Here is a 13070-nt window from a genome sequence, read left to right on the forward strand (position 1 = left end):
AATAAAAATAAATAAAAAAAAAGAACCTATGCACCCCTATGTTCACAGCAGCACTATTTACAATAGCCAAGTGCTGGACACAGCCTAAGTGCCCATCTGTATTTGAGTGGATCAAAAAACTGTGGCACATTTATGCAACGGAATACTATGCAGCAGAAAGAAAAAAGGAACTCCTGCCATTTGCGAAAACACGGATGAAACTAGAGAGACTTATGCTTAGAAAAATAAGCCAGGCAATAAAAAAAAAATTCCGGAGATCCAAGATGGCGGAGGAGTAAATGGAAGCTACACTAACCTCCTCCCAGGACCAGTCTGGGTTTACAACTTAATTTTGGAGAAATCATCTGGAACAACCAACGAACACTAGCTGGAAAGAAGTCTTATAACCACGGAGAGACAGAAAAGGCCGCTACATCACAACGTGACCGGTAGGGAGTGCGGAGACGCGGAAGGGCTGGCTGGGCTCACATGGGTGGCAGCTGAAGGGACTGAGAAACAGCTCAGCAGCCGGGGATTCCCCCTGAGAAGGGCAGGGTCTAAACCCCCAGCTGGGCTTCCCAGCCTACAGCAACAGAGTGGAAAGTAAAACAGTATCAGCTGTGAAAAGCGAAAAGCCACAGGGTTTCTTGCTAGCCGGAGAGAAACAGCAGGAGAAAAAGAGCTCTTAAGTGGATCACATACGAAAATATTTTGGCCACCACTTACCCTGGGCTCAAGCAGAGGGAAGGCAGAGAGGACTGGAGACACTTGGGGAGAGTTTGGCACGGTGGCTTTGAGGGAAGAACTGGAGGAGCAGCCGACTGGGTCCCAGTGCTGACTCATCCCCAGTACTGCGGGTAGACCATTCCCCTCCAAGTGGCGTCAGCCTGAGGGGAAGCAAAAGCCCTGCCGACGGGAATTAAGCTGCCACACCCACAGTCCTTAAGCCTGACAGCTAATCACAGATTGAGCAGATTAACAATCAAAGAAGACAGACAACAGCAGTAGATCCCTGGAAGTCTCCAACAGGCTGCCTAGGGCCAGACTGGTACATGATCTGACGCCACCAGAGGCAGATCCAGGAAGTGCAGATCATTCTAGGAAGCACCAACAAACAATAGGAGTCAAAAAAATGGGGAGACAGAGAAACAACCTCCCATCAAAAGGAAAGGTAGAATCCCCAGAAAGAGTGCTAAATGAAATAGAGGGGAGCGAACTATCAGATATGGAATTCAAAACATGGATTATGGAGAAGCTGAATGAGCTCAGCGGAAACTTCAAAGAACTCCAGAAAAACTACAAGGAACTCACAGAAAATTACGTGAGCATGAAAAAGGACATAGAAGCTATCAATAAGAGCCAGGAGGAAATGAAGAATACGATCTCTGAATTGAAGAACACAGTAGAAGGAATTAAAAGCAGGCTAGAGGAAGCAGAAGATCGGATCAGCGAGCTGGAGGACAACCTACACAAAAACTCCCAGACAATGCAACAAAATGAAAAAAGACTGAACAAGACTGAAGAGGTTCTAAGACAGCTGCAGGACAACATGAAACGTAATAATATCCGTATCATAGGAATTCCAGAAGGAGAAGAAGAAGAGCAAGGGATAGAAAACCTCTTTGAAAAACTAATGACAGAAAACTTCCCTAACATGACGAGAGAAAGAGTCACGCAAGTCCAGGAAGCACAGAGGGTCCCAATGAAGATGAACCCCAACAGGCCCACCTCAAGACACATCATAATTAAAATGGCAACATTCAAAGACAAAGAGAGGATCCTAAAAGCAGCAAGAGAAAAACAACTAATAACATACAAGGGTACTCCAATAAGGCTATCATCAGATTTCTCAGCAGAAACACTACAAGCCAGAAGGGAATGGCAAAAAATATTCCAAGCAATGAAAAACAAAGGTCTACAACCTAGAATACTATACCCAGCAAAACTCTCATTCAAAATGGAGGGTGAAATAAGGAGCTTCCAAGACAAAAGAAGGCTAAAAGAATACATCTCCACCAAACCAGCAATGCAAGAGATGCTAAAGGGTCTGCTCTAAGAAGATAAAGAAACAGAGAGAGACAGAGAAGAACACAAGTACAAAGGGGAAAAATGACAGTGAATAAGTACTTATCGGTAATAACCTTAAATGTAAATGCATTAAATGCTCCAATTAAAAGACATAGGGTAGCTGAATGGATTAGAAAGAATGACCCACATATATGCTGTCTACAAGAGACCCACCTTAGAACAAAAGATCTACACAGACTGAAAGTAAAGGGATGGAAAAAAGTATTTCAAGCAAATGGGCATGGGAATGACTGGGAATGACTTTCAAAGGTAATAAAAGCCCGCGAAATAAAAGGCCTGCTGCCATGGTTGGTTGTGCGGTCCACAGCAATCTCTCCAGGGAAAGAATGAAGGTTGTTTTCCTGAAAGATGGCTAGAAGGGACCTTAAGGCACAATGGAAAACCAGAAAGACTTGGAAAGGACAGGTGTGTACAGGCAAGGATGAATGCCAGGTATGTGGCCCAGCTTCTGTGCCCTGAAGAGCAGACTGAGGGCCACCCTAAATGTTCCTTGGGTAAGTTCCAGCAAAACAGAACTAAAGATCATAAGTGATCATTTGCTGCTCTTGTTATGTTTATGCAAACGAACAGGATAAATTAAAAATGGACTTAATGTAGCCCCTTTAAAGACAAGGAGAGTAATCTTAGGGAGAAAAATCATTATTCAAGGAAAATCACAATGATCAGTGGCAGACTGTAAAGTAGGGCAGCTAACCGTCTTAAAAGTTTCTTCTCACTTAAAAAATGGTTTCACTTGAAAATTAAACCATATCTGTGATATCACCAAAGAGATTCAAGTTGCAGGCAAGTAGAATGTCAAGTGCCTTGCAACTGGATGTCTTCCCAATAAGACAGTCTTACAGATTTAGAGACTTGTTTGTTGGCTATGTTACATAAATTAACATGTGCTTTCTGTTTTCAAAGGGCATAAGCCTATGACCGCATTACCTCAGTGATTGTCTGTACGCAAAAGGCTCACTTAATCCTCTCTGCAGCGCTGCCTCCTGAGACTCAACGGTTTGGCTGAACTAAATGGCTGGGTTGATGAAGAATAGGGTGGTCTGTGGGCTTCACTTTAAAACTGAATTCTCTTTTCTATCCTAATGGCTTGGACAGAAAGGGCCCAGAGGTCTGAGAAGGGGGAAACATAAACTATTTCCCTCAGCCCAAACTAAATATAATGGGCAAAAGGGTTTTGGACAGGCGAGATGTGCCTAGCACACCTTCCTCCAAAGAAGCCCCCCCCCCTTTTTTTTTTTCTCCTAATGTGGAACATTGAAAAATTAATCCCTGCCTTTTGTCACCTAGTAGTTATGGATTGAATGATGCTTTTTAACCCTTTTTGCCAAATCTGTTCCCCCCAGAACACAACAAGGATGCCAACCTGCTAAACCAAGCACGCCGTTGTCCGGAGACAGCCAACTGACCTGGAGTCTGCACAATCCTTCCCCATGTGGGAAGGCCACCCTCCCCTCCACACCCCCACTATTATTAGGGATTTCTGGACCCAAGGGTAGGTAGGACGACGACCATGTCCAGCTTGAAGCAGCTAGAGGAGCTTGAGACCTTCGCCCATTGTCCTTTACAAGATTACAAAGGGTCTTAATATCTGAGAGGGAGGGATAGTTATTTTTTACGAACCATGGGTACGGACTTGGGGGGGGATGCTGGGGGAGGGAGATACTGGGTGGAGGGGAGTAAAGGGGAAAAAATTGGAACTACTGTAACAACATAATCAATAAAATATACTTTAAAAAAAAAAATTCCATATGATATCACCTGATACAGGAGCCTAATGAACAACACAAACAAATGAACAAAACTGAACAAGGAACAGAGTAACAGTTATCAGGGGGAAGATGGGGAGGGAGAGAAGAAGGTAAGTAGGAGAAGGGTTTAGTAAAGGAAATAGTATAAATAACCCATGGACATGGACAATCGGGTGGGGAATGACTGTGGGAGAAGGGGTGGGCTGGGTGGGGGGGGTGAGCAATGGGGAAAAAGTGGTACAACTGTAATAGAAATACAATAAAATAAATTTTAGAAAAATAAGTAAAAACATTAAATCTAGTACTAAAAGCTGAAAATAAAAGAGTGAAGCTCCAGAGCGTGACTCCCTGGATTTGAATCCCTTCTCTGCTATTTACTAGCTTTTCACTTTGGGGCATTACTTAAACTATCTGAGCTTCATTTACCTATCTGTAAAATGGGTCATTGTGGTATCTATTTTACAGTGCTGGTGTGAGGATAAATTGCATTAACTAATATTAAAACAGAAAAATGCCTGGCACAAAGTCGTCGTCGGCAGCCGTCCGTCTCGAGAGACGATGGAGTAGCTTCTTAAGAGTCTATCTGCACCGCTAAGAATGGCTGTGCAGTCCGACTCGGGAGTGACACGGTATCTGTCTCCTCCCGTGTTAAATCGACATCTTGCGATGATGCTGGAGTGTCCTCTCCAGTGAAGCTGAAGCTACAGAGCCTGGGCAGGGTGATATGGAGGGTCTGCTGTTGCCCATGCAGCAGACCCCCCCTCTCTTCGCAGCTGAAGGGTCCAAGGGAAAGACGGAGTCAATACAGCTTGGCTTCAGGTGCGCCGCAGGAGTTGCCGGTGTTGACTACAACGTCAAACCGCCTTAGGGACTCCGGCTCCGGATTTTCTGTCAGGGTTTACTCCCTTAGCCTTTCCCCTGAAGAGGTATGCCGCAAGGCAGCGGAGGTTTTTGGAGTCAGAGTTTTCCTTCTCTGATGTGCCCTGACTGGAAGATCGAACCAGCGACACTTAGCTCGCAGGCCGACGCTCAATCCACTGAGCCAAACCAGGCAGGGCACCTGGCACAAAGTAAGCACCATGTAAATGTCAACTACGATGCAACCTATTGTTTATATTATTTAAATCAGCTCTGCTTTTCCAAATATAAAATCAAAACATCCTAAAGGATTTGGATAAAGAGGTAGTTTAAATTGTTTATAATAATGTCCAGAGCACTTTTTAAAATTATACCTTTGTTATTTTAAGGAGACGTTTAAAGACATTCTCCTTAATTATTATAAATAGCCAACAGAAAGATGCCCTAAGGATGATCATTTATTGTCTCTATCAATGTGATCTGGCATAATCAAATGCTGCATTGGTTTGACAAAGGCTATAGACATGGTGGAGAAGAAAAAAGGTGGGAATTTGCCCTTACCGGGTAGGTGTTCCATAAAGGTGAGGCTTGGAAGCTGCAGAAATGGCCACAATCACAGCTGGGACTCCGTAGCCCACAGGGAACATGAACTTCTTCATGAACCTGCTCACACTGGAGTAGTTGACCACAGTGAGGTTGTGCACAGTGAGGAAGAGGTGCAGGCCCTCCAGCAGCATCCAGGTGAAGGAGGCCAGGTATAGGTAGTGTAAGGCACCTGCAATGATGGCACACAGCACCTGGTGGAGAAGTTAGTCACCAGGTGGGAATGTGAGGGTGGAGCATGGTCCCAGGACCTCTCCTATACCTTGCTATTGGGGAGAACTCTGATGTATACGAAGGAACTGTCAAAAGAGGATATGTCTTCTAGTTGAGTCAGTCAATGTGAAAGTGGCTACTCACCACTCTAACCTTCCCAGAACGAAATGACATTTTTTAAGGGGTCCAATGCTGCATGGCCCATGTATTCAGCATTTCCTGGACAGGTCAGAGGGTCCTTTGGGACAGTGTCAGTACCTTGTGCTCTGTTCTGTCGATGGCCGTGAGGAAGAGCAGGTGGGCCAGGAAGAGGCAGATGCAGAGCTGCAAGTGCAGGGAGGTGCTGGTGTTCTGGATGGGTCGGCACAGCAGGAAGGTGAGGGCTGCCAGGAGGAGGCACAGCAGAGAGAGGCTCAGCCCCACATAGGTGATCACAGTCAGGGTGGGATCCTCCTCCTGGGACCCAGCAAAGAGGAGATATCAGTCACACTTTCCTGTTCTGGGTTAATTACCCTTCCACTATTTTTAGTTTTTTAGTGGGGAGGGGGTACAACAAAGTTAGGAATGGAGGCGGAACCATGTAACTTTGTGACATTTATGGACAGTGTTAGAATTTTCTGGGGTCCTGAACTGATTAATTCAGACCCTGGAGAAACTAAGAAATAGGAGAATCCTCTCTCAAGACCAAACCCTGGAATTTACAGGGTTATTTTCCATTAGACTTTTGGGCATGACTAAGCTGTGGGGTATCATGTGAGGGTCACAGAGGCACACAGCTCTGTGTTGCTGTGTGACAGTCTGTACTGGAGAATCCATGTCCAGGCATCAGCTCTTCACCCTGGACTCACTCACCTCCTCTCTGCAATAGATGTTCCTTACAGATTTAGGTCCTTGGTTAAAGAAGGAAAGTACTATGCTCTGATGCCTTTGATTTTAAAGATTAAAATTTTTCCTGGTTATTTTTTCAAATCACCTTAACTCCAGGAGGAGATTAAAAAACAATTTATTTTTAGTGTAAGTAGGTGAGAGAGAGAAAGAGGAGGGAGAGAGAAAAAAACAGAAATATAAAAAATATAGAGACAATAGAAGTAAAATGTTTAAAGTTGGAGCATCTGGATAATGCACAATATGGTATTATTTGCACTATTTTTATTGTTGCAACAAATCGGTAAGACTGAAATTGTTTTTTAAATAGGTACTTACAAATAAATAGCATACCAGGTTTGAGAACCTTTGGTGTAATGAGATAAAACTAATTCCTCTACCACATAAAGAGCTCCCGGATCCATAAGAAATGTATCAACAGACCAATAGAAAAATGGACCGAGAAATGAACAACTTGTTTCCAGGAACACGAATACAAGTCACTCTTAAATGATGTTCCATTTCACTCATAATAAAAAAGATACAAAAATTTTCCTAGATGTTACATTTAACTCTCAGATGGACAAAAGATCCAAAACTTTGATAATGACCCTGTGGTGAGGGTGTGAGGAATCACACAGCTACATGTAATGCTGGTAGGGTTATTCACATATGTGACCTCTATAAGTTGAAATGAGAAATATCTACCAACATGCAGTTATGAATTTGACACAGTATACTTCTTAACTAGATGCTCAAACAAGAAAAAAAATGAAGTGTGTGTGGATCGTTACAACTCTATTTGTATTAGGGAATGATCGTGAAACAATATGCCCACTATGAGAAGAATTGATCTGTAATTTAGAGGACATTCATGCAATGAAATGCACTGTCAATAAAAATAATGGAGTGTCTCTTTGTAGATTTGAATAATCTCTTAGGTGTAATAAATAAAAACACAAAATGCACAACAGTGAAAATTGCCACTATGTGAGTGAAAAAAACAAAGGCAAAAAACAAATGCCTGTATTATTTTTACACGTATAAATTATTGTAGAAAAGTGCAGGAGAAACTAACAACTTTGGTTTTTCTGAGGCAAGAGGAACCAGGTGTCTGGGGTTAGGAGTGAGAAAGAGGATCTTCAAAGTTTCTCTTTTATTCTGTTTGAATTTGAAACACCTATTTTAAGTTTTCAATAAATATTAAAGTGCATGCAAATAAAAGTATAAATATTGTGTTATCTAGCAAAGTCATGTGAGAAAAAATGGCTTTGAAGTGTTGTTCAAACTCAAGGGTTCCTGATCATTGCTTATGATCCTTTTCTAGTTTATTTTCATGTCAGTGTTCACACTAAATACTTTTAATTGAGATCGAGTGAATTTCTGGTTTGGAGATCCAGAAGTACCCAGCTCACCTGGCCAGGGAAGAATGCAACTATACTCCTGACCCACCTGTACTCACTGTCTCCCCAACCCCCTCTGACCTCTGCAATCACCAAATATTTTTTGCAACCCCTTAGAGACCTTGTCTTAAAGATTCCTGTGCTAAGCAGAATCCTAATTTAGCAATCACATCTTCACCCGCTGGAGTACACACATTTTCTTCCAGGTTTTTAATTAAATGCCAATCTAGGAGCTGCTTTGAAGGAATTTTGCAGCTGGAATCCAAGTCTTACATCATTTGATTTTAAGAAAGGAAATTTATACTGGTTAGGCCTTACCAAATTAGGTAGGCCCATAAAAGAACTGGGATTTTGCTGGAGAATATTTGGATGTGAGGGAGCTTCTCCTGCTGGCCTCCAGACAAGAGCATAAATACATTGTGAGAGGGTCTCATAAGAAGGAATGCAGGTAGCCCCTAGTTGCTGTATGTGATCCAAGCTGCCAGCTAGCAAGAGAGCAAGACCTCAGCCCTAAAACCACAAGGAACTGAAATGTAGCAGCAATTAGGGAGCGTAGAGGAGGACTCCAAGCCTCAGATAAGATTGCAGTTATTTCAGCCTTAAAAGATCCTGAGAGGAAAACTCAGCTACACTATGCCAGGTTGCTGACCTGGAGAAGCTGCAAGATAACAAATGTGTGTGTGTCTGTGTTTAAGGTGCTACATGCATGAAAATTTATTACACAGCAATAGACACTGAATTCAGCCTCTCTTAGGTCTCTCACCTGCACATCAGACTGGGCCATGAGGACGGCAAAGCTGCTGAGGTGGGTGCATTGGCAGGTGGTGCTGGAGTCTCTGGTGCTCACCATCCAGCAGCCTTTGGTGGACCAATGACCACTTCCATTCTGGCCATGCTCCCAGAAGACACAGAACACCCGCTGCCTTGGCCCAGGGGTCACTGACTGTAGGAACAGGGCACTGGTGTGAGCTGCTGGTTCTGGTGCCCAGAAATGCTGACCCAGACCTCACTTGAGATGGGCTTTCCGGGGGTGCACAAGACTCAGGTCTCTTCCACACCCACCGCCCCATCCCACCAAGACTCACATGCTGGAAGACAAAGGAGACTGGGGAGCTCAGGTTCTGGGTGTCCTTGTCGCTCACAAAGGCAGATATGACACTTGAGAGCAGGACAGGGGAGACCCAGTGTGTCCCATGCAGAACTGCCTGTTCCTCGGTTTCCAGGACCAGGGGGGCCTCAGCCAGCAGCTTGCCCATCCCTGGAGAGGAGACAAGCCCCACCACAGAAAGCCCTGCAGGATGAGGCCAAGGTTGACATCTTGGGGTGCTCAACAGGCCCCCTTCCTTCTGGGATGCACACTCTCCTTTGTCCTACCATAGCCCATACTTCCCTTTAATACTTAATTCAGTGTTTGTCACATCCTTGGTCACTTGTCCCACTGTGAAGCCTCATTGACCTTCTCCCCTGTCTCAGTCATTACCTGACTCACCAAATTTCTGTACCATATCCCAGTTGAGCAGCATCTTTGCCTGATTGACACTCAAGCTGACATTTCTTTGTCCTTGCTCCTCCACCTCCAGGGACAGTTCTATGAGTTGTGAAGTTTACATAGTGAGTTAAATTAGTAATTTTTCCATCAGTTTTTACTATAATACTATTTTCACATATGTATGTATGTATATATGTGTGTGTATGTTAAAATATATACCAAATATTATTCATAATATTATAGGTACACCAAATGATGCCATATATATAATATACATATTTGTTATACATAATAATGATATATATGTATCAATCATGTGAATTTACAAAGGATTATAATAAAAACCATGACCAAATATTCAACAACAAATTATGTAACGTGAACAAAATGTACAAATCCCTACAGACCCACAAACTACAAAAGTAACTAAAGAAGAAACACAGAATCTGAGCAGACCTACCACAAGTAAGGACATTGAATCAGTAATCAAAACTTTTTTAAATGGCAAGTCCAGACCTAAATTCTACTAATCATTAAGGAAAAATTAACACAATATTTTTGTAAACTCATTTAAGAGAAGAATAAAATGCAACAATACTTAAATAATCCTGTGAGGCCACAATTACTCTAAAAACCAAACCAGAGAAAAACATCAAAAGTAAAGAAAACTATAGACCAATAACTCCTATGAACATATATACAAAAATCTTCAACAAAATATTAGGAATAAACTTATCCCAGGAGGCTCAAGATTTATACACTGAAAACTACAAAATATTGCTAATGAAATATAAAAATCCAAATAAACCAAAAGACATCTGTGATGATGAATTGTCAGACTTAATATTTTAAACATGGCAGTATTCCCAGAAGTGATTTACAGATTCAATGCAATACTAATAATATCCCAACATTTTAGCAAAAATAAAAAAGTTCATCCTAAAATTCATATGGTATTGCAAGAGGCTCCAATACCCAAACAATATTCAGAATTAAAAAAACAGAGGATTCACACTTTCTAATTTCAAAACGTACTACTAACTTACAGTAACCAGAGAAGTATGGTACTGGCATATGGATAGACACATAAACTAACAAAATAAAATTGTGAGGCCAGAAATAAACCCATTTGTGTATGATCAACTGATTTCCAACAAAACCCTTCACTGAGGGAAAGAATAGTCTCTTCAGTAAGTGGTGCTGGAGGATCTGGCCATGCACAAGCAAAAAAAGGAGGGACCCATACCTCACACAGTAAACAAAAGTTAGCTCAAAATTGGCCAAAAACCTGCATTTAAGAGATAAAATTTTTTAAAAAAAAGCTAAAATTAGAACAATTAGTAGAAAACACAGAAGTCAATCGTAATGGCCTTGGATTTTGGCAATAGACTCTTAGATATGACACAAAGTACACAAACAACAAAAGAAAAAATAAATAAAATAGAGATTATCAAAATTTAAAGCATAGTGAAAAGACTATGAAGAAAGTGAAAATAATCTATGGAATGGGACAACGTATTTGCAAATCACAGGTCTCATAAAGATCTGCTAACAAATATATAAGAACACTTACAACTCAATAAGAAGCCAAACAACCCAATTTTAAAATAAGCAAAGGACTTGAGTAAACATTCTCACACAAAAGATACTCAAATGCTCAATAATCACATGAAAAAATAAAAAATATCATTAGTAATTAGGGAAATGTAAATCAAAAATGTAAATCACTAAGGTGAGATGTCATGTGACATACACAAGAAAGGCTATAATAAAACCAAAACAAAAGGGAAGCAACGACTCTTGCTGAGGATGTGAGATTGGAACCCTTGTACATTGCTGGGTGGTGGGGAGGCATCTACAATGGTGCAACCATTTAGGAAAACAGTTTGGCGGTTCCTAAATGTTAAATATATCATTGCAGTGTCACTCAGCAGTTGGACCCAAATAACTGAGTTATTAAAAAAAAAATCGTACACCAACATTCACAGGAAATCTATTCACAATAGTCAAAGGGAAGCAACAATCCAATGTCCATAAATGAATGAATGGATAAACAAAAGCTGCTGTATCCACATAATGAAAGATTATTCGACTATAAAAAGAAAGAAATCGGATATATGCTACAACATGGATGAACCTTGAAAACATTGTGCTAAGTGAAGAAAGCTAGACTACAAGGTGATATATTGTATGATTCTATTTCTATGAAATGTACAGAATTGGCAAATCAATAGAGACAGAAACAAATAAGTGCTTCCCAAGGGCTGGGGGATGGAGAAATGAGAACTGCTTAGTGGGTCAACTGTGCACCTCTGGGGGGATGACAATATTTTAGAAATAGAGGTGATGGTTGTGCAATTCTGTGAATATACTAAAAGCCACTGAATTGTACATTTGGTTAAAATGGTGGATCTTATGTGAAATTTACCTCAATAAAACAGATCGCTTAAATATTAAATAACATTTAATTGAATTCCACTAAATTCACTTATTTGTTTTTTAAGCCATTTCTATCTTATCTTAAATTATTCATAAAATTATTTCATCTACTGATAAAAATTACAATGAAAATGTGCAGAATTAATAATGTTTTTCATTTTCTTTTAACCTTTAATTTTAATATGTTTATGAGAGTAACACAGAGATGCGCGCGTGACCACCGAGTTCTAGAGCAATTGGAATTGGAATGGGACGGGGAGCAGGCAGAGCAGAGGCTGGGGCAGGCCAGGTTACTTACCTGTTCCTGCAGCTGCACTGAAGTTCAATAGCCCATTAGGCAGGGCCTTGCTCAGCTCTCTCAGGACGTGCTCCTGACCAGTGAGCAGGTTAGTGGCCACAAAGTGCTGCTCTGAGCATGGCAGGGTATCCAAGTCTCCTGGTGCCTCCAGTAGCTTATCCACCTCCTGTATGATGTCCTGGGGCAGGAGGGGGAGGTAGGAACACAGAACCAGAGGATCTTGCACCAAAGAAACTTTAAGAAGAGCCTGTCCACCAAGCCACAGAGCACAGACCCTAGAGACTATCTATATGGTGATAAAGGTGGTGATAAAGATCAGATTCCCTGGGTCTTTGCCAGCGCAATCCAGCCACTCAGAGATCAACCTTGTTCAGAAATGCCAAGGACAATGGAAACCCAATAGCCAGGAACAAGAGGAAAGGTGTTAGTAGGTGTGTGTGAGCCTAACAGTGAGTACAAACACTTGCGTGTCTGCTCTTCCCACCCACCCTGGGAGAGGCGGGGACTCAGAGCAGGACACCGTTGTGTTGGCGTCTGTTTCTTCCCAGAACAAGGCTTCCTTCCACAGGCTTCTATGGGATGCCCCCACCTGCATTCCCTGGGTTCTGTCCTTACCTTGATGGTGTCCTCAGGTAAGGCAGACTTGAAGTCTCTGCCCAGATCCTGGATTTTTTCAAAGAAGCGGGAGAGACTCTGGGAGAGAGGAGATGAGGGGTCAGAGCCTCACATGTGGGCAGAGTAGCATCAAGGAAATAAGTCCCTGCAGGAGTCACTCACCTGGCTCTTGATTCCAGGGGGAGGGGTCCAGGTGGGGAAGGAGATCTCTGCAGGGGACAGAACAGATGCTCATTAGGTGTGAGTGTCTGTGAGTACTGGAGGCGGGGACTAGGGTCAGGCCCAGTACCTTCACACTGGGTAGTCGTTCGTTTATTCAGGAATCCAGGTTTGGGCACCCAGCCTTGGAGACACTGGCATATGTGTGAGCCCAGAGTGTTGACGCAGAAGGTGGAGTTGTCACACTTTTGACCCAAGGTGCTGCACTTGTCCACCTCTGGGGACATAAGGAAGCAGATCAGGCCCTACCTGTC

The 13070-nt window shown here is 42.3% G+C and overlaps 1 protein-coding gene across 1 annotated transcript in view; it reads right to left on the reverse strand.

Annotated features, from left to right (window-relative positions):
* The window catches only part of LOC149999918 (adhesion G protein-coupled receptor E2-like), a 46665-nt gene that overhangs the window by 17853 nt on the left and 15742 nt on the right, over positions 1–13070 (reverse strand). The window contains exons 6-14 of the mRNA XM_090290200.1: positions 12887–13033; positions 12760–12806; positions 12598–12675; positions 11983–12160; positions 9237–9344; positions 8842–9047; positions 8520–8699; positions 5748–5945; positions 5235–5470 (exon numbers count right to left, since the gene is read on the reverse strand). Of these exons, the coding sequence (XP_090146326.1) occupies positions 5235–5470; positions 5748–5945; positions 8520–8699; positions 8842–9047; positions 9237–9344; positions 11983–12160; positions 12598–12675; positions 12760–12806; positions 12887–13033 (1378 nt within the window). The remainder of the gene's footprint in view (positions 1–5234; positions 5471–5747; positions 5946–8519; positions 8700–8841; positions 9048–9236; positions 9345–11982; positions 12161–12597; positions 12676–12759; positions 12807–12886; positions 13034–13070) is intronic.

This window comes from Furipterus horrens, unplaced genomic scaffold (assembly GCF_987537825.1).
Source record: "Furipterus horrens unplaced genomic scaffold, mFurHor1.1.pri manual_scaffold_10, whole genome shotgun sequence".
NCBI classification, from domain to species: Eukaryota; Metazoa; Chordata; class Mammalia; order Chiroptera; family Furipteridae; genus Furipterus; species Furipterus horrens.